This window comes from Ambystoma mexicanum, chromosome 6q (genome assembly GCF_040938575.1).
Source record: "Ambystoma mexicanum isolate Mex_15411 chromosome 6q, UKY_AmexF1_1, whole genome shotgun sequence".
NCBI classification, from domain to species: domain Eukaryota; kingdom Metazoa; phylum Chordata; class Amphibia; order Caudata; family Ambystomatidae; genus Ambystoma; species Ambystoma mexicanum.
Window position 1 is genome coordinate 1,581,958,415 of NC_090937.1, and position 24,936 is coordinate 1,581,983,350.

Genomic DNA, 24,936 nt, shown 5'->3' on the forward strand with positions numbered 1-24,936 from the left:
GGAGACCCAAAACAAAGCCATGGTCTAAGTACTACGATGTAAGAACAAACACATCCAAAGAACAGCTAGCAACACGGGACCACAAAGCATTCCTACAACAACTAAATACAGAAGTTGTGCACCCCCACAAAGGCCAGCCAAGGTTTAGCTCATTTTAACAAATACACCAGCCAGATCTTTCGAATAGGAATTGATTTGGACGTATTCTCCTGAAGAATGTTCAGTATTCAACACCATAAGAACAGAAACATGTTGAGATTGTGACCTCTGGATTCTTACAGAGGCGTAACTAACAGCATAAGACAATAACATGACTTTTGTGTGCACAGAAATTGTGTTTGCCATAAACACTTTGTTCTTGAAAAACTTCAACTAAAGGCTTTGTAGAATGCCTATAGATTCTTTTCTATGTAAATAACAGCACCCAATGTGCTAAAACTATATGTTTGTAATCAATATGATTGTTTGTTTTAAACTGTTTAAGTATATAATAAAATAGTTTTTACCCTTGGGATTGGTTTATTAGGCCATCCTATGAAGCATAGCCTAAGAAAATACATATAAGCCAGCATTGTAGCACCTGAAGGATCAACGTTCCTGTATCCAAAGAATCATAAGATGTACGTGGGACAATGGGTCTACTGTAATTGAAATGGACAGTGCAACTACATGACCTGGAGAGTAGATGAGCATGTTAAATCAGCCGGCAGCCTGAGGGGGATGATGAAGATCTGGACTCCGAAAAAGCACTTCTTCAAGAGAAAATATCAATATGTTGAAACCATTGAAGAAGTCGTCGAGGGCTCGACCAGAGGGGGGAATGTAGAGGAGCAGCTGCATGCCTCTGCAGGAAATCCCGCCCCCCTACCACCTATTTGTTGGAAGTCTGAGACTGTGCCATGTTTGACACCAGCAGTTGTGCCAATACCACAGCGAATATTTGAAAAAAGGTATCCACTAAGGAAACCCTATCGAATGTATCCCCGAAGAGATGAAAATCTATGGGAGTAACTTCCTGAAGCAATATGAAAAGGAGCAAAGGAGAGAAGCTAGTAATGTCACAAGAAACAAGCATGACGCCCTGAGAATACTGGCTGAAGTGAATGCATAGACCTTACAGAACCTGATGACGAAGTTAAGAAATGAGTAAACTTTCATGTGTGATAAGAAGATTGCACGTGTGCAAAATGCTACAGAAAAACAACTGTTCAATAATTGTACAGACGCTGAAACGCAAGTAAACAAAGTCATCATAGAAGCTGGCTGCGTGTAGTGAATAGAATGCAGGCAAAGCTGCCATTATATAGAAGCTGGACATCGGTGTCATGAATTTTAGTAAGCCAGGATCCATGGAGAGGAAAGAGCGAGAATTGTGTCACAGAAGAATGAGCTGAAATCGTGGAAATGCCTGGCGAGGCTGTCTGGCCTGGCATCAAAACAGAAGCAGCCATGGTCGGTTATCTATTCTTGAAAGCAGTGAACCTGAGAAGGATGAATCATCCCTTATTAAGAGGCAAAGAGAGAACACCAAGAGTGCCAAGGTGTATTCATTTAAAACATTTAAATGCTGCAGAATAGACCAAATTGTGGTCTACTGTCACGTTAGCCAAGGATGGAAATAGAGTTGAGCTTGGAGTCCTACAACAACGATAGCGAGAGCCTGTACTCCCATATATTCTCACAGAGAAGGATACTTTGCAAGGCCAAGTTCAAAGACAATCTTCATGGCAGATGGCATGTGTGATGAGAGATGTTGGGCTAATTGGGTGGGGAGGTAAAGTCAAATCCACCTCCTGGCACCTGGGTCTGAGCTTCCATACTGCTAAGGGAACTGAATATTTCAGACATGGCACGAGCATGCCAACCAATTCTAGAGGGCCCTATAAAGAAGGGCCTTACCTCCTGGCACTTGGGTCTGATCCATGCTGCTAAGGGAACTGAATGTTACAGCCATGGCACCAGCGTGCCAACCAATTGTAGAGGGCCATATAAAGAAGGGCCTTATAGTTTAAAGACCAATGATAAACTGTGTACTTAATAGCGTTGAAGATGACATGTTTCAGTGGTATGCATAAGTTGTCCAACTGACAGTAGGGCGCCAATCACAATGCCAGTCCTTATAGAAAGTATACTTAGATGTTCCCCTTGAACCAATTATAATCGCCTATAGGTTTTTCTTGTTTTCCACTAAGTATGACGTCACCTCTGACAAATTATTTGTATAAAGTCGATGTTTAATGAGAAAATTGTCGTGAGCTCAGCGAACGTCCATTGATGTCCATTGTAATCTAACGACAATAGAAAGAGAGCTTTAATGATCAAATCTTTTGTTAACAATTTTCAACTGAGCTATATCCATAGAATTGATCAAAGGGGCGGGATCTCCGCAAAAAGCTCTAAGATGTGAGTACAATTTAAGGGAGCACTTTCCGACCCTACAAAGATCTGGTCAATAAACAACACATGATCTTCCATAATCGGCTCCTAATTTTTTTGTAAGGATTTATTAGGACCATGAACCAGCCTATTCCCAACTCCTCTGACCACCAATGTACAGGCCTTGGCCCTGTTATCAGAGGTGTTCAAAGTTTCAAAGTATGAGTTCAACTTGAATTTAACATTGCCGGGCAAAACGCAGAAATTCCTCTCCTACTGATCCTGGACATTTTTTCCCTGGTGTGCTGCCATGGGGGCATCATCAGGTTGATTCTGGGTTTGCACTTACGTGGGAGATGCATGTGCACTTATTAGTGAGGGTAGCTCAAGCACAACGTGCAACGCATCGTGGGTTCTATACCCCAGTCAACCTTTCTCAGACATTCAACACTGCCTCGGCCTCAGCGTACATTGAGCAGGGATGTCATTTGGGGGTCACAAGGGGTTGCAACTGTGACACCTGGGACACAGTTTGCAACCGCTGGGGACACACTTGCTACCCTAATGATTTTAACGAATTAAGAAAAAACTTTTTTTTCAAAAAGAAATACGGATGCTCCTGGTATAGCAGGGGGCCCCGCAGCCCCCACCACACCAGGTTTGGGGGGTCCCCGGCCCAGACCTCACCCATCTGGGTGAAGGCTGGGCCAGGGACACGCTCAGTAGGGGTCGGAGTTGGAGCTGAGCGTGGCATGTGGCATATGTCATATGCCAGGTTCAGCTCCAACCCCTTCTCCCTCGGCTTCCTCGCAGCTCACATACAGGAACCAGGAAGCTCTCGCTGCTTACTGGTTCCTGGTTGTGAGCAGCACGGAGGAGCTGAAGGAGCCTGGAAGGATGGACCGAAGCTGCAAGAAAAAGGTAAGAAGACCTTTTTTAAAAAAATATGTGTATTTTGCTGCATGTGTGAAGTGAGCGTCAGATGTATGTATGTGAATGCTGGGTGAATGAGAAGTGATGTGATGTGTGTTTTTGAATGTTCTGGGTGGGTGGGTGTGTGCCTGTGTAGAGAATGCAATGAGTGGATGTAAGAGGTGCTAATGATTGACTGGTGGGTGAATGAGTATGAAAGTGGTGGAGTGTTCTTGAATGTTGAGGGTGGGTGTGTGTCTGTGTGGAGAATGCAATGAGGGGACGTAAGAGAAGGTGCAAGTGACTGGTGGGTGAATGAATATGAAGGCGATGGTGTGTTTTTGAATGTTGTGGGTGGAAGTGTGCCTGTGTAGGGAATACAATGGGTTTAGGCAAGGAAAGGTGTATGAGTGAGTGACTGGTGGGTGAATGAGTATGAATGTGATGGTGTATTTTTTATGTTCTGGGTGGGTGTGTGCCAGTGTAGAGAATGCAATGGGTGGAGGTACGAAAATGTGCACGAGTGAGTGACTGGTGGGTGAATGAGTATGAATGTGGTAGTGTGTGTTTGAATGTTTTGTTGTGTGCTGAGTGGTGAATGCAGTGTGAATGAATGTGAGAAGGGGGTATGGGTGAGTGACAGGTGGCTGAAAGGGGATGCATGTGTGCATGTGTGTGCAAGGCCCTGCAAGACTGGGGATCACTAGAGCATTTTTGACACATCCTTTATTGATTGACGTTGCATGTTTTACTGGTATTTTCGGGCAAAGCCAAGTTCATGAGTGTCATTACCTGGCTAGACTGGCATTTTGGTGCAGTCAGTCATTGCTTACTGTGGTATGACATTTATTACTCTGCATCTTTAAAAAAGCAAGCATGATAAGTATTGTTAAATCGCTAGACTATTGTTTTGGTGTAGCGGTCTGTATATTTTTTTACTGTAGCATGACTTTTTTATTAACTGAGCATCTATGGTGAACTAAGAATTATAAGTGTTCTAATGGGTCTAGACTGGCTTACATTGGAAACAGTTTGGACAGGTTTTCACATTGTGACCCATCACTTTTAATGGCCAAACCAACAGGCGTATTTTCTTACATAGGAGCACTGGCATATATTGGCAGAGCCAGTTTTGTACCCAAAGCCAGTGATGATACTGAACATCCTAAAGAGAACATGGATATGGTCTTACGTGGGAATACTAGCATATGTTGGTGGAGCCAGCATGGAAATGCATGGGCACAGCCAGCATGATAATGCATTGGAAAATGCCCTGTGCACTTTTGGTGACTTGTATCTATTGTACTTTTTTTCATGATTTACCCTACACCCTACAACACCGATTATTGGCCTTTTACCCACATTTTCCCAGAAAGTCTGCTGTTTAATATGCTATTTTAACCCATTATTCAAAACATTTACTCAGGGGAGGGGGAAGAATCCCCCCCCAAACTCCAAACCCCTTTTGCGTATTGCATACTTGTGGGAAATACTTACACCCTCCAAAAAAACAACTTGTGGACCAGGCCCCGCCTGCTTCTTTCTACGCTACATGAAACATTAAAGCTTTGATTAAAAAACATATTTACTTCTTTCACTTGCAGTAGTGCATGTCCCTGCAGCGGCATAATCATCATGGACATTGCACACACATGGTGGCCCTGGCCGTCCCAGGCTGTGGCGTGCCCTGTTCTTTGTTAAGGAGCTTGGGGGTGTCGGGGCAGGTTTTGAGATACGCCATTGTTTGACAAAGGACTAGAGTGCAGTGTGCACCTTGAAGTCTGCCAGTGAGCCCCGGTGAGAAGCAACTCGTGGGTGTTTTCAATTTAAAACAACTGTGCAGTAACACAGATTTATGTGTACCCCAATGATATTTCATGAAATGGTGGGGGTGGGGGGGTTTAAGTCCTCAGGCGCCCAGTATTACGCTTAAATAATACAAACTATGGGGGGGTCTTGGGTATACTGAAAGAACCTTTCCCAGGTATTACACTCCAGCAAAGATAACATTATCAGGTGCACTCCCCTCTGTGCACGCAGACGAGCCTAATATCCTATCGTGCCTATTGTGGTGGTCGCTGACTCATAGATACATTTATAACCAGGGAATTTTGTTGATACTAAATCCTGGTCAATGATTTCATGTTCAGGCCTTGCTCATACAGTATTTTTCTCCTGGTTAAACAGCAGCACATGCCTCCCCAGGTTGGTGGTTTTTTGGCGTGTTTAACATAGCAACACCACAGGTAATGAGTACTTCTGTGTCCATTGATCTATAGATCTTTCATATTTTGATTGGTTATTTATAATGCGCTTAATACCCAGAGGTTTCTAAGCACGGACCTGGGGATCGAACCTGTGTTACTCTGTGTCATCTTGCTTGCAAGGCGAGCACGTTGCCCCTCAGCTGTCCTCCCTAGCGCAGGCTAGGATCAACTTCCTGTGATGTCATCAGGGGGGTCATGGGTCGTGTGATGTCACTTCTGCTACCCCTGGCATTTTGGTGAAATCACGTCCCTGACATTGAGTACCACCGGAGAGCAATATTAGAGACATTGAGCATTCCATTCCTTAGAAGATAAGAATCTGGCATGACGCATTATATAAATAACGAAAATATCATTTGTATAATTATTAACCAATGAAAATGTATACACGTTCTTACATTGACTATACATTTGAAGTTCATCACGGATAATGCCAAGCAGGAGAGTGGAGACAGTGGTGCCGTTCCCAAGAAATTTAGAGTGACCCAGAGAGTGTGCTGTGAGGTATTGCATATGTGTGCCAGACTAATTACAGGGAAAATCTAGCCATACTCCGTTTTTAAAAAGGCGGGAAAATCAGTTCCACCTCAGCAACGAGAAATAATCATAAAAACGATAGAGCAAACGCCTATAAAAAAATGTATAATTACAACTGACGAGTCCATGCTGCTTGGATTAACTATGAGTGTTATTCTGATTGGTCAGCTCCTCACAGCTGAAAAATAATGGATAAAATAAATGCACGGTAAAACTGGCGCGAAACACATAACAGGTCTATCGCCAGTTCTAATTATTGTAAGACAGTAAGGAGCTAAACATGTGTTTTTAATTCTCCGCCGAAGAGTGTACAGTGCACAAAAAGCACCACGAAAGTCAGAAAAACTTTTACAAAATCCTGACTGGGCGAGACAGAAGACCGTCCTTGTGCGGCGCCATCTTGGAATTGACACAAGAGTGTAAGGTGGGAAAATGGGTCTGGTTACAAAAACTGGGGGATCGCTCAACAGTTAATCCCACTATTGAGGAAGAGGGTACAGATAGGGGTCACTCAATATGTATTTAAGGGAGCTTAAAAATAAAGTTTCAGACCACTCTCTTCTGAGCTAACATCAGCCGGCGGAGAGCGGCCCTGAACCCGATCAGGGAGCGGTGATTACAAGCCTTTTATTTTGGGGTCAACTATAGCGATTATATTTTTTTTAAGTGCCATCACTTCAACGCCTGCGTCGCCCGTAATTTCTACACTAAAGTTGTCCTACTTAGAACCACTTCTATTTCCAAGAAGTATTACTCCACGTTACAATACCAATGACCAATAATTCTAATCACATTTAAATGATCAGCTGACTTTTTTTTTAGAAACAAAACTATCACCAAAAAGCTTTACAAACGAATAACTTTGCTACCTTACTTAAAAAAATAAAAAATACAGAAATCAATCTTCTTTTATAGTATGCAATTAAACTGAACGTTTAAAAACATATTTACTAGAAAGTGTATTTACCTGCACGTTTTTTTCCGTAAAACATAAACAAACAATACACACACACACACACACACACCGCCACCCACCCACACAACAAACACACATTTAAAATGTAACGCTACGTCGGTGACATACACTGGTCTTTTCCAGGTCATAAAGATACGCGATACTTCCGATGCAGCGGCCCATGCTATAGCAAGCTTTCAGAGAATTGAAACCGCCGAATAGTCCGCGGACATCCAGTTTGGTGGGTGGGGGCTCTTAAGTGCTGATTGGCAATTCCTTTCTGGTTCGGATCGCTGCGGTGTTGACCCAATCTTTTCACCGTATTGAAAGCCATTCGACTGGGATCTTATTATATACATCGCTTCGAAGCGGGTGGTTGCGGCTCGAAGCACTATAAGAACACCGATGTTGTTGTCATCATAGCACAGTACATGAAATATTCTCCAAGTAGTGCAATTCACCATTGGTATTTATATGTTGGTGTTTGGGTGGGGTGGTGGGGGGTGTCCCAAAGCTTCAAAAGTGCTTGTCTGGCACGCTTAAGGAGAACTTGCCGCTGGTTTAATATGTATATTACGATATATGACTATCATTGTTGATTTAATAGTAGCTGTTGCCGAGCGCCATAAAAAAAGAGGGGTGTGTTACCCATGGAAGGTACCGAGTCGCAAAGCTGTGATTGGAGTTTCAACCCAGGTGTTTGAGCCAGGAGTTTAACTGTGTGAGTTATCTGATGGGCTGCTCACCCCGCCCAGGCCATGCCCTCCACCCCTGCCCGGGTCTGCTGAGGGGCCTTCTAATATTAGCACGTGACTATTTCATGCACAGCAATGGAGTTGAACATTTCCTGTACCTTCTTGGATGCTCCTTTTGTAAAGTGAGGATAAGCCTCTTAATAAGCATCCAATTCCCTTAAACCCGTTTCTGATTCTCGGATTCGTGCCGCGTGGATGGGAATAAAAAGAGCGCACCTTTAAATCTTCCCTCGCCCGCAAGCGTTCGCAAACTAGCCCGGTATTTATGACCTACGCATACCGCTGTGTGAATCGAGGAGATAGAAAGATTGTTTTTGCCGAAGGAAATGGGCAAAGAACACTGCCGGATATTAGGGTCTCTAATGGCGGGGGTTAATTGCTGCCCCCTCTCCTCCCTCGCGCTGCCGAATAGTTCGAGATAATAAAAGGCTGCGCGCAGGTGTTTAGGCCGGATTTCACTGTCAGATCTTGATTTAATGTTTGTAAAAACACAGGCACCGTCGAGGTCAAAACAAGCGCGTTAGAAGGTCTCGCGTGTGGGTGGAAGGGCGTGCGTTAAAGTGCCCGGAGGAGCCCGCGGCCCCGGGCGGCTTCGCCAATCTCTGTAGTACAGGCGCGATGTATATGTAAATGCAAACAGAAGGAGCACTTTGCATGCGGGAGAATTGATGAAGGCAGGGGATGAGCAGGCCATTAGCCCTAAGGGAAAGCGTGCGTGCGTGTGCGTGCGTGCATGCGTGCGTGTAGTAGGGGTGAAGGGTGGGGGAGACAATGCAAGGAATAAATGTATATATATATAGAGAGAGAGAGAATCAAACGGGGAATACATAGCGTTTGAGTTCAGTTTACAACAAAAAGTGCCTTGAAATCAAATAGCAGTGGTTCTTCAGGACTGATTTACAAAGCGTTTGTTTTTCGATTGGATTTTCCCATTGGAAAACGTTCTTGAATTCAGGCCCTTTGTCTCTGAACGCATGAAGACTTGTTTTATGGATCTCAGTTAGAAGCGCTGGGCTTGGAACCTGGGGCCACAGGCTGCCCGCAGAGCTCAACAGCAGGAGTATTAAGCCACTGCGAGTCTGATTCCCCGCCTTGGACAGATGTGTTAGTGGGCAGACGGGGGTGGATGATAAGATGTATGGATGGATAGATGGATGTATGGATGGATGGGTGGATGGGTTAATTAATGCGTTGGTGGCTGGACGTATGTGTTAGTGGGCAGATGGGGGGATGGGTGATAAGATGTATGGATGGATAGATGGATGTATGGATGGATGGATGGTTTAATGAATGCGTTGGTGGCTGGACGGATGTGTTAGTGGGCAGATGGGGGGATGGACGATGAGATGTATGGATGGATGGGATGAGTGGATGGGAATGCGTTGGTGGCTGGACGGATGTGTTAGTGGGCAGATGGGGGGATGGACGATGAGATGTATGGATGGATGGGATGAGTGGATGGGAATGTGTTGGTGGCTGGACGGATGGGTATCATGTGTTGGTGAGCCCAGTAATTGAAGTAATTAAAAAATATATATATTTCGAAAAAACTCGCTGAAATATACAGGGGCGTAGGGAGTGAAAAGGGGTGGGGAGGGGTTTGGGGTAGGGATCATTAATAGCATAGGGAAGGGGGGTTTGGAGGGACCACCCCAAATATAAAAAAAATGAGGCACTTTTTTTAAAAAAGTAATTTCTTTGAAAACAATTACTTCGCAAAAAAACTGTTGTCGGCGAAGGGACATACCACTGGATGCATGGGGGGGTTAATGGATGTGTGTGTTAATGGATGTGTTGGTGGTTGGACGGATGCGTCAGTGGGTGGATGGATGGTTGGGTTAATGGATGTGTTGGTGGTTGGATGGATGCATCAGTGGGTGGATGGATGGATGGATGGATGGATGGATGGATTAATGGATGTGTTGGTGGTTGGACGGATGCGTCGGTGGGTGGATAGATGAATGGATGGGTTAATGGATGTGTTGGTGGTTGGATGGATGCTTCGTGGGTAGATGGATGGATGGGTTAATGGATGTGTTGGTGGCTGGACGGATGCGTCGGTGGGTAGATGGATGGATGTATTGATTAATGGATGTGTTGGTGGTTGGACGGATGCGTCAGAGGATGGATAGATGGCTGGGATAATGGATGTGTTGGTGGCTGGATGGATGCTTCGTGGGTAGATGGATGGATGGGTTTATGGATGTGTTTGTGGTTGGACGGATGTATTGGTGGGTATATGGATGGATGAATGGGTTCATGGATGTGTCATTGGCTGGACGGATGCGTCAGAGGATATATAGATGATGGGTTAATGGATGTGTTGGTGGTTGGATGGAAGCTTCGTGGGTAGATGGATGGATGGATGGGTTAATGGATGTGTTGGTGGTTGGGCGGATTCGCCAGTGGGTGGATGGATGGATGGATGGATTAATGGATGTGTTGGTGGTTGGACAGATGCGTCGGTGGGTGGATAGATGAATAGATGGGTTAATGGATGTGTTGGTGGTTGGATGGATGCTTCGTGGGTAGATGGATGGATGGGTTAATGGATGTGTTGGTGGCTGGACGGATGCGTTGGTGGGTAGATGGATGGATGGGTTAATGGATGTGTTGGTGGCTGGACGGATGCGTTGGTGGGTAGATGGATGGATGTATTGATTAATGGATGTGTTGGTGGTTGGACGGATGTGTCTGTGGGTATATGGATGGATGAATGGGTTCATGGATGCGTCAGAGGATGGATAGATGGCTGGGTTAATGGATGTGTTGGTGGCTGGATGGATGCTTCGTGGGTAGAAGGATGGATGGGTTAATGGATGTGTTGGTGGTTGGATGGAAGCTTCGTGGGTAGATGGATGGATGGATGGATGGGTTAATGGATGTGTTGGTGGTTGGGCGGATTCGCCAGTGGGTGGATGGATGGATGGATGAATGGGTTCATGGATGTGTCGGTGGTTGGACGGATGCGTCAGAGGATGGATAGATGGCTGGGTTAATGGATGTGTTGGTGGTTGGGCGGATGCGCCCGTGGGCGGATGGATGGATGGATGGGTGGATGGATGGGTTAATGGAGGTGTTGGTGTTTGGGCGGATGTGCCAGTGGGTGGATGGATGGGTTAATGGATGTGTTGGTGGTTGGACGGATGTGTTGGTGGGTATATGGATGGTTGAATGGGTTCATGGATGTGTCAGTGGTTGGACGGATGCGTCAGAGGATGGATAGATGGCTGGGTTGATGGATGTGTTGGTGGTTGGATGGATGCTTCGTGGGTAGATGGATGGATGGATGGGTTAATGGATGTTTTGGTGGTTGGACGGATGTGTTCGTGGGTATATGGATGGATGAATGGGTTAATGGATGTGTTGGTGGGGGGCGGATGCGCCAGTGGGTGGATGGATGGATGGATGGATGGGTTAATGGATGTGTTGGTGGTTGGGCGGATGCGCCAGTGGGTGGATGGATGGGTGGGTTAATGGATGTGTTGATGGTTGGGCAGATGCGCCACTGGGTGGATGGATGGATGGATGGATGGATGGGTTAATGGATGTGTTGGTGGTGGGCGGATGCGCCAGTGGGTGGATGGATGGATGGATGGGTTAATGGATGTGTTGGTGGTTGGGCGGATGCGCCAGTGGGTGGATGGATGGATGGATGGATGGATGGATGGATGGATGGATGGATGGATGGATGGATGGGTTAATGGATGTGTTGGTGGTGGGCGGATGCGCCAGTGGGTGGATGGATGGATGGGTTAATGGATGTGTTGGTGGTTGGGCGGATGCGCCAGTGGGTGGATGGATGTGTTGTGGTTGGATGGATAAAGAGGGGCAGGATTTCAGAGGATGAGCCAGTGGGTTTGTTGGATGCATGGTTGAGTCGAAGGACAGAAGGAAGGGCGCGCCGAGCAATGCCATATTTACGAAAGCCCATTAGAAACAATACAATATGCCACTGTGACGAAGTGTTGCACTAAATGGGAACAGCTGCTTTCTTTTTCAAATGAATGTCTGGCATCCTTTGGCGGAAGTGATGTACGCTAAGGTCCTCGCGGCGGTGCACGGCTCCCTTGTCGTTCTGCCACTTACTAATGAAATAAGTGTGTTGGCCTAGAGCAGCCCACTTTCTGAGCAGACACACAGGCACATGTATGTCTGCTCTGCCTGCCCGCGTGCATTGCAGGGGCCCATGCTTCTCGGTGTGTGCGGGTGTGTGTTTGTTTAGATAAGTGTGTATATAGACAGCGAGACAGATAAACAGAACAATACACATGTATATTTAAATATTTACATTCCATGTGATAACCTGCATATATAGCCTCAGCCCTAGCCCCCCCTATTCTGCTAATCCGCAAGTCCCTTATCCCTATAACCGGTTATGCTCCCCTCTCCTAATGTTTTGTCCTTTGCTGCCAAGATGAATGTAAGAGGTCTGAAACAGCGCTTTGATGCTCCCTGGCTTGGGCGCTTTACAAATAAACAAATAAAATATTGAATATATGTATATGTGTATTTGTGGGTGATAGCATGATACCAATGAATGGATTGCAGAGCCTTTTCCAGGCGTGTTGAGTTGCTACTCCTCCCTCCCCACTAACCTAGCCCACCCCACTCCTTTTCAGAGCCGCCAGAGCGCCTGGAGACCATGAAAAGGGCAGCGGGGCACAGAATAAATCACAGCGACATGGCATAGCCTCATATGCATAGCATAGGCTCATATGCATAGCGTAACCTCATTTGCATAGCATAGCCTCATAGCACAGTCTCATATGTATAGCATAGCCTCATATACATAGCACAGCTTCATGTGCATTGTGTAGCCTCATAGCATAGCTTCATATGCATAGCACAGCCTCATGTGCATTGTGTAGCCTCATAGCATAGCTTTGTAGGCATAGCGTAGCCTCATAGCACAGCATAGGCTCATAGGCATAGCATAGCCTAAAAGGCATAGCGTAGCCTCATAGCATAGCCTCATATGCATAGCCTAGCCTCATAGCATAGCATAGCCTCATATGCATAGCATAGCCTCATATGCATAGCGTAGCTTCCTAGCGTAGCCTCATATGCATAGCACAGCCTCATATACATTACGTAGCCTCATAGCAAAGCTTTGTATGCATAGCATAGCCTCATAGCACAGCATAGGCTCATAGGCATAGCATAGTCTAAAATGCATAGCGTAGCCTCATATGCATAGCATAGCCGCATAGCATAGTCCCATATGCATAGCATAGCCTCATATGCATAGCAGAGCCTCATATGCGTAGCTTAGTGTGTGGGCAGAGGTGCAGGAGCCTGGTGTGCTCTGTGGGGCACACTCATCACGTGCGACCCCCTAAACTGGGAGACCGAGAGAACACAAGGGGGTAATGGCATGTACAACGGACCCTTGTGTGTGTATTAATGTATTATTAACCGTTAATAATAATTAGAATAATCATCATCGCCTCCACCAGAGCATAATCCGCGCCCCCCCAAAATATCTGCTCCCCGCAAATCATACCCTGCTGCAATTACACAGCAAGGATGAGGGTCTGCACAAACACACATACCCACGCACACACGCGTTTTTAAAACAGCACCGTGAGTGTGCTTCTGGGTATGCACGCATGTGTGTAAACGTGTATTAAAGACAGCAATAACACACCTCGTTAGCGAAGGCCTGTGGTTTATATCATGGCTCAGAGAGAACGCTTTCACACGCACACACACACACACACGCGCGCGCTCACGCCGCGCCTCAAAGAAGACGTCCTACCGGTCCACACGGACATCAACACACACGCTACACATGGCAGCACATGCGATAATTCCAGGAGGAGGGCACTTCGGGTTTTTCCGAGCCCTGAACCCAGATTCCACTTTGCACGGCCTTTGAAAGGCGGCTCCCATTTTTGGGGAGTAAAGGGGCTCTGTAGACAGGGGCCCGGGCTCACTCCGCCGACACGAAAAGGTGCGCACACCGCGCCGTGCATTGCAGACCCACGGCACCCTGCTTTATGTGTGTCGCCGTGGTGGGCCTGGTGTTGCACACATAAGAGGTTTTCAATGGGGAAATCCCATTGAAAAAGGCGTTATGCACCTGAAAACGTTTCCAATTGTCACACGGGGGCGGCCCACAGAAGCCCCCGGACAGTGTTATGGTGCTGGGCCGAACCGGTGCTTTTCTCTAGTTGCTTTCCCGAAATTGGGGGGGGGGAGAGGTTGTGGGAAGACGCCACGTGAATATTTCGCGTAACATATGTGCACTTAAACGTGCGTCCTGGTGTTGGTTTGCCAGGGTTGCCCTGGCACGTGAGTGGCTCGCAGGGGAATTTTACGGCCGCGCTGGGGTGTTTGTTCAGCAGCTAAACGGGTGTTGGGAAGTGCGGGCGAAGGGGCCGAAACAACAACCAGCGGGTCTTTAAGCCACGCACGACTTAAGGTGAACACCACGCCTCTCCCAGGCCCACGGGGGGGGGGGGTCTTATTATAACAAATCGTGCCTAGTTTGCTCAAGGCGTGTCAGAAACAAGAACGAGGGGAGTAATAAGGAGACGAAACGGGAAATGTACTCCTGCGTTAAATATGTGTGCGCTAGGTGCGTGTGTGCGTGTGTGTGTGAGTGAGTGTAAAATGTATAGTTTGTCCTGTCAACAGATTATTTCATAATCGATGCTTAATTGTTTTTAATATATTAGAATACATTGTGAACAAAAGGTTTATATTAGCGCTATACACTGCGTTTGAGTGTGTAAACGCACGTGTGTGTGTGTGGTGTGTATATAGAATATGTAGTTTGTTATGTTACTACATTTTTATTATACTCAATGCTAATTTAATATATTAGAATCTAGTGTGAAAACTATAGTGACGCCATGTATTGTGCTTGTGTGTATAAACACACCTGTGCGTGTGTGTGTGTGTTTAAAATGTATGGCCTGTCCTGTTACTAGCTTATTTTGCTAGTTAAAACTTAATTAAATGTATCATACTACGCTATTGTCAGAAAAGTATGTGTATATTGAATGTAAGTGCTACTGTAGCACGTGTTGTGTATATTAACTAACACAAGTGTATGCAGTGTGTGGCTCGTTTGCAAAAAGCTTTTAAAATGTGCGGGAAATGTGTTTTGTCTTTATGCTTTTATTTTTCACTCTTGTTTCTTTTTGTTGTTTAGCCTTCCGGGCAGTGCATGTATCACAGTGCACATCTTTCGTGCATTGACATTATTGTCAATTCTTTATTACCTCTGAAGTAAACAGAGTGCATGCAGGGAGGCGAGTATCGTGCTTTCATCTGTGCAGATTTCAGGACAAACGTTGTTCTATTGGATCAATAAATCGCGTTGTATAATGTGTCCGCGAACTCCAAAACCGGACTTCCCTCGTTGCAAGGCCGCTAGTGCCGGCAGCTGACGGGAGGCAGCCGACGTCCGTCTCTAAGAACACACACGCGAGAAACTAGAAGCGACTTCTGGCCAACGTACATGAACAACGACCGACACACACATAAGCAAACACAAACACACAGACACTGGGGCCCTGATTTACAAAAGCTCTTTTCAATTGGAAACCGCCATTGAAAAACGCATTGTAAATCGGACCCTAGTTTGTTCATTGTGGTTTTCAGGCTAAGAAGACAGAATACACGGTTTTGTAATAATGTATGTTATTAAAATAACTTTAAAATACGTGTCTGATTTGTCAGGCAGGGCGTGCAGCTTGTGGTCGAAAGCAGCGCTTAATTGCACAATATTTTTACATTCTTACTACTACAGTACACACTTTTAGCTGAATTCTCCCTTTAGACTCCAAATGTCTGTATTATATACATATAATTCCCGTTCAGATGACACCCAAAATATCCACCCATTGTTGCATTAGATAGAAAGTTAACCGTGTGCAGAACGCACTTCTCGGCGGAATTTAGGTTAACAAACGAACGGTGTTTCTACCGGGCGCTAATCACAACAGACGCCCGCCTGTGCCTTTTACTGCTTCCTGTGGATATCACGACGGGTCTCTGCGTGGCCAGGCTCTCCCTAAGAAATCACTTCCGATTAACCCCCCTCTAGCCCACACTACCACCCACAGGTATCTTATATTAGGATAGCGGTACCCCTTCCTGCCCCGGGACGGCTTAAGGAGGCAGAGTTTGGGCAAGCCGGAGCCCCTTCCTTCCCCAGCAGAGCCCTCGACTTCACGCCGGAGGAAGGGGCGATCGCAGATTGCGCACACGGGCTATTCCAGCCCAGTGGAGTGGAAAATGGACTTTAAGCCTCCTTTGTGCTGGAGGTGAGGGGACAGCCCCCCCTGCGCCCTCCCCTCCACAGGGTTAACCAAACTCAATCAATTTCCGAGCACCGGCTTCTGCCAAGCAGGGGAAGAGGGAGCGAAAACCCGGACTGGACTCTACTGCTCGGAGGCGGCTCGGTCCGGAGAGGGCTCCGATGGGCCCCAAGTCCTTAGCCTTCTCCCTCTCCGCCCTTGGAGCGGGAGCAAGTCCTCTGAATGCAACGAGTACATGGCATAAAACGTCCATGCACGTGGCAGCCTGCGTGCCTTATTAATAGGGGTGTTTTCAGTCAATTAACAAGGTTGGGGGGAGGTGCTCTGCTGTGACTCGTGAGTCATCGGAGGGTACAGACAACTTTAGAGAGGGGACGAAAATATCTCATTGGTCAGTTATTTTAAAGATGCATTTAATAGCAACAAAACAAAAGTGTTTCAAAGGGCCTAGGGGCAAAGTCCCATGGAAAAACATATTTGTAAAACAGGTCTTCTAGTTAAAAAAAGAAAAACTAAAAAGAGCGGAGGCGCCAGCACAGATAATGCGCGCTCGTGCTTTTGGCTGCCGGCTCTCAAGAGCACCCAGGTCTCTTCCCCGGGCGCTCTTCTTGAAAACTAGTCGCCAAAAATAGCGCCCTGACGGAGACGTGAGCTGTGCGTGGCGCTTGAACATATGAACACGGCAGAAGGCAAGCTGGCTCGCGCCGCGCGCTTCCCATTCTTCAAAGGGGTGAGGGGGGGGAGATACGTACATGACGCCACTTCTTCTACTGGATCTATGAAGTGCCTCGCGACTGCGCGCTACGAAGCCACGTCAGCCGCAAGTGTGCGCTAGACAGATGCCAAACCAGCGCACCTGCAGACAGAGGCCAGTCCGCAGACGCGCGAGGTGCGCATTGAATACATCCCTTGCGCTTTTCCCTATGACGCCGGGCGATATCGATGCTAGTTTCCCATTTCGCATCCCCGTGACCCCAGAGGTAACCGAACAGGTTTCTGGGTAGCTGGCGGGCCCCTTTGTCCCCGGGTAGAGAGGCGACCATATGAGACGCCTATTGTGCCTGATCTGTTTCGATATCGCACCTTTATAAGGGAGAGGGAAATGGGGCATAGAGGCACGTGTAAGGATTCAGGGCGCAAGAGCCAGGCACACCCCTTCATCTTGGCCGGACTGGTCCCAGCTCCTGTTAGCGAAGAAAGTTGCAGCGGGCGGCGTTCATCTCCAGGCGCTTCAACATTACGCCTTAATATACAGGATAAGAAGAACATTTTACAAGCGAGTAGTTGGTACTCTAGCCCTGGCGTGTTGTTAGCCTGATTTATTCCTGTTGCTATTTTCTTAGGAATATATGTCATATGTCAGCTTTATTCTGGCCCAGATCCAAGGATGTGTTTGTAGACACCACAATGCTAGGGTGCAGCAAGCGAGGCAGGAGCACGCGCCAAGAAGGGCCTACAATAATGCTTTCAAACATTGATGTCAAAGTAATTGAGTTATAGCCTGGTAAACGTGCGTGATAAACGTGCGTGATTATACGCACGCACACACACACTCGCTCACTCTAGGCCTGCTCTACATGGCGCTTTCAAAGGGGCGCTCCCATTGGAAAACGCTTTGTAAAACAGGCCCATCGTCTTATATAGTGACATGTCTGGAACTCTCTGGAGTTTTTTTTGGTGCTAAAAGAGATCACACTTCCAACCTTGCGGTTCACTGTTCATAAGATGAAAATAGGTTTTGCGCACATTTTGCGCATGTTACGGAGCAAGCGCACTGTTGCAGGACCTGATGGTGCGGTGCTGTTTCAGGTCGTAATAACATCATGTGGGCACGGTGCAAGGCCGTGAGATGTGTGTAGGTGACCGGGGTGGGGTGTACAGCCACTGTGCGGATGGTCTCCGTGTGCAGGCACATGCGTGCGCAGTAGTGACCCGCGCAATCTTCTGGCGTGTGAATAAATATGCGATCATTCCTAACAGTCAGATACAGGAGAATGAGGCGGGCGGTCACTGCTGTCACGTGCACATTAGAAGGCCACCGAAATGATTAGTATGTTTATGATATGGGCAGTGATGCGGGGGCTTTGATCCAGGTGAAGCGCAAGCTCTTATTAACAGAGATTGTGGGCATCGGGACTTGACTATTTATACTTGGAGTGACAAATTCGCAATGGTCTCTTTATCGTCTTTCTTTCCTTCCCTCTTCCTTTTTCTTCTTTCTCTCGTTCGTTCTTTCTTTCTTTCTTTCTCTCGTTCTTTCTTTCTTTCTTTCTTTCTTTCTTTCTTTCTTTCTTTCTTTCTCTCGTTCTTTCTTTCTTTCTTTCCTTCTTTCTTTCTTTCTTTCTTTCTTTCTTTCTTCATTCTTAATGTCTGTCTTTATTTCATCTTTCGTTTCTTCTTTCTCGGTTGCTCTCTTTCTTAATATCCGTCTTCCTTTCTTCATCTTATTGCTTACATTTCTTTCTCTCATCCGTCTCTCGGCCTTTCTTTTCCTTCTTTCTTTATTGTTTTTTCATTCTTGTTTTCTTTTCTTTCGTTCTATTTCTTTCTTTCTCTTTTCCATCTTTCTTTCCTTTTCCTTTTTGCTTTTCTTCCTTCTCTTGATATTTCCTTCTTTTTTTCTCACGGCCTTTTTGACTTTGTGTCTTCTTTCTTTCTTTCCTTCTTTCTTTCTTTCTTTCTTTCTTTCTTTCTTTCTTTCTTTCTTTCTTTCTTTCTTTCTTTCTTTCTTTCCTTCTTTTTCTTTCGTTCTTTCTTTCTTTCTTTCTTTCCTTCTTTTTCTTTCTTTCTTACGACCCTTCTTACTTTATCTGTCCTCTTTGTTTCTTTGTTTCCTTGATTCTTTTTTATTTTCTTTCTTTCTTTCTTTCTTTCTTTCTTTCTTTCTTTCTTTCTTTCTTTCTTTCTTTTTCTTTCGTTCTTTCTTTCTTTCTTTCTTTCTTTCTTTCTTTCTTTCTTTCTTTATTTCCTTCTTTTTCTTTCGTTCTTTCTTTCTTTCTTCCTTACGACCTTTCTTACTTTATCTGTCCTCTTTGTTTCCCTAATTCATTCTTTCTTTCTTTCTTTCTTTCTTTCTTTCTTTCTTTCTTTCTTTCTTTCTTTCTTTCTTTCTTTCTTTTTTTTCTTTCTTTCTTACGACCCTTCTTACTTTATCTGTCCTCTTTGTTTCGTTGTTTCCTTGATTCTTTTTTATTCTCTTTCTTTCTTTCTTTCTTTCTTTTTTTTTCTTTCTTTCTTACGACCCTTCTTACTTTATCTGTCCTCTTTGTTTCTTTGTTTCCTTGATTCTTTTTTATTCTTTCTTTCTTTCTTTCTTTCTTTCTTTCTTTCTTACGACCATTCTTACTTTATCTGTCCTCTTTGTTTCTTTGTTTCCTTGATTCTTTTTTTTTCTTTCTTTCTTTCTTTCTTTCTTTCTTTCTTTCTTTCTTTCTTTCTTTCTTTCTTTCTTTCTTTCTTTCTTTCTTTCTTTCTTTCTTTCTTTCTCTGTTCATTTCTTTCTTTCTATCCTTCTCTCTTTCTTTCTTTCTTTCTTTCTTTCTTTCTTTCTTTCTTTCTTTCTTTCTTTCTTTCTTTCTCTCTTTCTCTCTTTCTTTCTTTCTTTCTCCTTCTTTTTCTTTCATTCTTTCTTTCTTTCTTCCTTACGACCCTTCTTACTTTATCTGTCCTCTTTGTTTCCTTGATTCTTTCTTTCTCTTTCTTTCTTTTTTCTTTCTTTCTTTCTTACGACCCTTCTTACTTTATCTGCCCTCTTTGTTTCTTTGTTTCCTTGATTCTTTTTTATTTTCTTTCTTTCTTTCTTTCTTTCTTTCTTTCTTTCTTTCTTTCTTTCTTTCTTTCTTTCTTTCTTTCTTTCTTTCTTTCTTTCTTTCGTTAATTCCCATTGTCCTTCACCTCCTTTCCGACTGCGTTCTCTCTTTCCTCCATCGCCCTCAGACCTGCTCTCTCTCCTCTTTTTCTTTTGTATACTTGCGCACTATCTCGTTCCTTTTGTTTTACTTCTCTAATTGTTTATTTCCTCGCTTTTTTAACGTACGTTCACATATTTTTTCTTTTATTTTTCCCCAAACGGCCTTTTCTTCCTGCCTTTTCACCCCTTCACCCTGTGCTATTCTTTCTCCTTTCTTCATCGCACTCTGCTCTCTTCAACTCATTTCTCTATATTCTTTCTGTCTGCCTTTCTGTCGTTTCTCCTTCTCCATATAGCCATCAGTCCAACCCCTCCTCCTCCTCTGCTCCTCATATATTAGTTTTTTTTCTGTACCCCCTGATCTGACACTCCTCTTCTTTCCTCCTCTCGCTTGCATTCTTTCCAGACCTCCGTCTCCTCTGGTTTCCCTTTCACACTAGTGCCTCTTTCCTCTTCACGCGTTTCTTTCCACTCCTTTTCTCCTCACGCGCGCCTCCTTTTTTCCGCGTTCCCCCTTCACCGCCCCCCCCTCCACCACCCCCCCGTAGGCCCCGCTGTCGCTCGGCGCCCAGAGAGGCCGGCCTGTTGTCGCTGCGCCCACGATGGCGAGGCTGGCGCCGCGGATGCTGCTGCTGCGAACCACGGTGGGTTCATTAGCGGGGCTCTGCCGTGAGTCACCCGGTCCCTCTCTCCCCTCCCCGACCCCTCCTCCCCTAGACCAGCCCCCTTGCTCTCTGCTAAGCCTCCAGTCCTGATCTTTCAGGCGATCCCCCACCCGCCCCTCTCTGCTTCTGCCCTCCCCAACCTTTGGGCAGGTGAGGCTGGCCAATCAGCGTGTCCCCTCCAGGTACCGGTCTATTTGTACTGCTCCCACGGGTCCCCCAACTGATTGACTGCTGGGGACCCGAAGCAAGGGGGCCTGCACCTCCCTCTATCCTTGAAGGAGAGCAGTAGCTACAGAGACCCAGGAAATTACAGAGTGCTCCAGGAAGCGCGCAGAGCGGCAGCAAAAGCGCGCAGAGCGGCGGCAGCTGACAACCACCACCACTGCGGAAAAAAGTAGAACTGCGCGGGGAAGTCCGCGAACTGCGGCCACTTGCCCGGCCCGCGGGTTATCTGTCGCAGCACCTGCTGCGGAGTGCGACCACGGACCACAGACAGCCACAGGAACCAGCACTGCCCAGCAGCCGCTGCCACCCCAAAGAACCACGAGGCACAGCGGCAGCGGAGCGGGCTTCCATGGAGCAGGGCGGCGTGCCACGCTCGCTCCTGGGGTAGAAGTGCAGGAGGAAGCGGCGCATACCCCGGGCAGGGGCATTTCAAAACGGACACAACCCCCCCCCCCCCCAATCGAACTATGTTCCAACCGACCACCAAGCGCTGCTTCACCATCGAGTCTCTCGTGGGCAAGGACAGCCACCTCTCCTCGGACGAGCCCATCCGACCCACGGCGCTCAACTACCCCAGCGGGGCGGCCGACGCCTTCGTGAACGGTTTCCACCCCAGCCCGGCTGGCCGGCCCTTGTACGGCAACCCCGAGCACCTGGTCTTTCCCGAGGCGGTGGGCCACCCGTCGCTGAGCATGCACCCCCACCAGCTGGGCGGCCCCCACCTCCAGCACCCGCACTCCTTCTTTGGACCCCAGCACAGAGACCCTCTCAACTTCTACCCCTGGGTGCTGCGAAATAGGTTCTTTGGACACAGATTTCAAGGTAAATAGCGCGCCCCTCTCTCGGCGGGGTCTCTTCCCTGCACGCGCAGTTTTGGCTGTTACTTAAGCGAGGGAGGTAAGGAAACCCAGTAAGGGAAGTCCATGGTAGGTACCGAAACGAGTGGAGGAGTGGAGTGACGAGTGCATGGGTGAATGCATGAATGCACACAACAGCAGACGAATGCACGACTTACTCCATGAACTAAAGAATACATGCATTAATTTATTTATTTGTTTGTTTATTTATTTATTTCTGCATTTATTTATTTATTGTGCATATGTAAGGCGCTAATACGAGTACATTGTGTTTCAAAGCGCCCGCAGGGCAACAGGGAGGGAACATAGGAGTGGAAAAAAAAACAGATATAACAATGAAAGCTAGAGGCGGACCAACTAGGCCTTGTGAGAATTCAGAACGTGCAACGTTGGACAAATTATTTAACTAATGACCGAGTGAATCGATCACTGATCTAAGGAACACGTTAATTAATTGACACGTGAAACAATGATAAAAGGCACTTAACGCTGACCCCTCCCCCCCCCAAATCCCCCATCAAACGCAAAAGTCCACAGGGCCTGTCGGCATACATCGTGTGCTGTTAACTCGCTTTTCATGGAGCGGTTTAGCCGTGGCGAGTTACCTAGTTGTAGGCGGTCAACGCGGTGTGCACATACGACCTTTCACACCCATATTTAAGGCGGAATGGCAGGAAACCTGTCGCGTGTTTTTCTCCTGCCCCAGGAGGTGATTTTCGGCAGCTTATTCGGGGGTCGGTATTTTTGTATTAGGACTTACTTGGAATTGTTTCCACTCATTTGCTAGTCCTAAGAGTTTCGCCAATTGTACCAATAATCTGCGCTGTACAATCAGGGTGCGTCATTCCTTATTCGGAGAAAACAACGTCACAAAAGCGTGCGGACTATCCGGGCAGAGTGTGACGCATTATCCGGAAACACACGATCAATAATCATGTCTGGAACTGAATTCGGGCTCTGCTTACCCCGGAAAGCGAGCGCGTCTCGGCCGCTTCTGACGTAAACTTCGGTGTCTGCTTATTTCACTACTGCTCAGTTCTTAACAGCGCGTGGGCTTCTATGCGCGGTTTCCTTGTCCGAATACAGACCACGTATTAATCATTTCGGACGTTCAACGCGTCCTCTGTCATTCTTTAGACACTGCGCACTATGGAATAATTTCTGGCGTATACTACTTGATGTATCCTTATTTAATGACCTACCCCTTCTCACTAACTGCTTCTCTACAATGCGTTGCATTCATTTCCGGTTACAGCACGAGCTTCCATGATGTGTGATTTACAGAGGCTCCAGCACCGTATTAATAATGCCTGACTATTATTAACGTGTTATCCTTTTTTTTCGATAGTGTACCGTTCAATACTTTGTTGCGTATTATACGTTTTAATTACATATCACTTCTTAATAGCTCTTTAGCTACACTACGTTTTATTCTCTTCCGGTTACAGTACGGTGTTCCATACTTTAAGACTTACAGAGCGCTTTATCCATCTCCGGACACTGCACGATGCGATGACCCACCCACGTTATATACACAGCCCTTTATCCTTACATGCCGATTAACCACCCTCCGTTACTGACATAGCGATTTATCCTTCTGCGGACACAAGCCGGTGACCCACCCGCGTTACTTACAGAGTGCTTTATCCTTCTCCGGACACAAGCCGGTGGGTAACCCACCCGCGTTACTTACAGAGCGCTTCATCCGTATCCGGACACAAGCCGGTGACCCACACTGTGTAACTTACACAGTGCATTATCCTGACACAAGCCGATGACCCACCCCGTGTTACTTACAGAGCACTTTATCCTTCTCCGGACACAAGCCAATGACCCACGCTGCGTTATTTACAGAGCAATTTATCCTTCTCCGGACACAAGCCGATAACCCACCCTGCGTTAGTTAAAGAGCGCTTTATCCTTCTCCGGACACAAGCCAATGACCCACGCTGCGTTACTTACAGAGCAATTTATCCTTCTCCGGACACAAGCCGATAACCCACCCTGCGTTAGTTAAAGAGCGCTTTATCCTTCTCCGGACACAAGCTAATGACCCACGCTGCGTTACTTACAGAGCGCTTTATCCTTCTCCGGACACAAGCTGATCATCCACCCTCCGTTACTTACAGAGCGGTTTATCCTTCTCCGGACACAAGCCGATGACCCACCCTGCATTACTTACAGAGCGCTTTATCCTTCTCCATATACAAGCCGATGACCCACCCTCCCTTACTTACAGAGTACTTTATCCATATTCGTACCGCGATGACCCACCCTGCGTTACTTACACATCGCTTTATCCTTCTCAGGACACAAGCCGATGACGCACCCTGCGTTACTTACAGCGTGCCTTATATTTATCCGGACACAAGACGATGACCCACTCTGCATTACTTACAGAGTGCCTTATCCTGACACAAGCCGATGACCCACCCTGCGTTACTTACAGAGCGCTTTATCCTTCTCCGGACACAAGCCGATGACCCACCCTCCGCTACTTACAGAGCGCTTTATCCTTCTCCGGACACAAGCCGATGACCCACCCTCCGCTACTTACAGAGCGCTTTATCCTTCTCCGGACACAAGCCGATGACCCACCCTCCGTTACTTACAGAGCGCCTTATCGTTTTCCGAACACAAGCCGATAACCCACCCTGCGTTACTTGCAGAGAGCTTTATCTTTCTCTGGACACAAGCCGGTGACCCACCCTGCGTTACTTACAGGTTGCTTTATCCTTCTCCAGACACAAGCCGATTAACCACCCTGCATTACTTACATAGCGTCTTATCCTTATCCCGACACCAGTTGATAACCCACCCTGCATTACTTACAGAGCGCTTTATCCTTCTCCGGACACAAGCTGATGACCCACCCTGCGTTACTTACAGATCGCTTTATCCCTATCAGTACACAAGCCGATGACCCACCCTGCGTTACTTACAGAGCGCTTTATCCTTCTCCAGATACAAGCCAATGGCCCACCCTGCATATATTATAGACCTCTTTATCCTTCTCCGGATACAAGCCAATGGCCCACCCTGCATTACAGAGCGCTTTATCCTTCTCCGGACACAAGCCCATGGCCCACCCTGCATTACAGACCGCTTTATCCTTCTCCGGATACAAGCCGATGACCCACCCTGCGTTACTTACAGAGCGTTTTATCCCTATCCGTACGCAATCCGATGACCCATCGTGCATTA

At 46.6% G+C, this 24,936-nt stretch overlaps 1 protein-coding gene across 1 annotated transcript in view; it reads left to right on the top strand.

Annotated features, from left to right (window-relative positions):
• The first annotated feature begins 20,559 nt into the window (after positions 1-20,559).
• LOC138516859 (homeobox protein EMX1) overlaps positions 20,560-24,936 on the top strand; it is a 61,939-nt gene continuing 57,562 nt past the window's right edge. Inside the window, exon 1 of the mRNA XM_069632302.1 lies at positions 20,560-21,697. Coding sequence (XP_069488403.1) covers positions 21,343-21,697 — 355 coding nt within the window. The 5' untranslated portion in view covers positions 20,560-21,342. The remainder of the gene's footprint in view (positions 21,698-24,936) is intronic.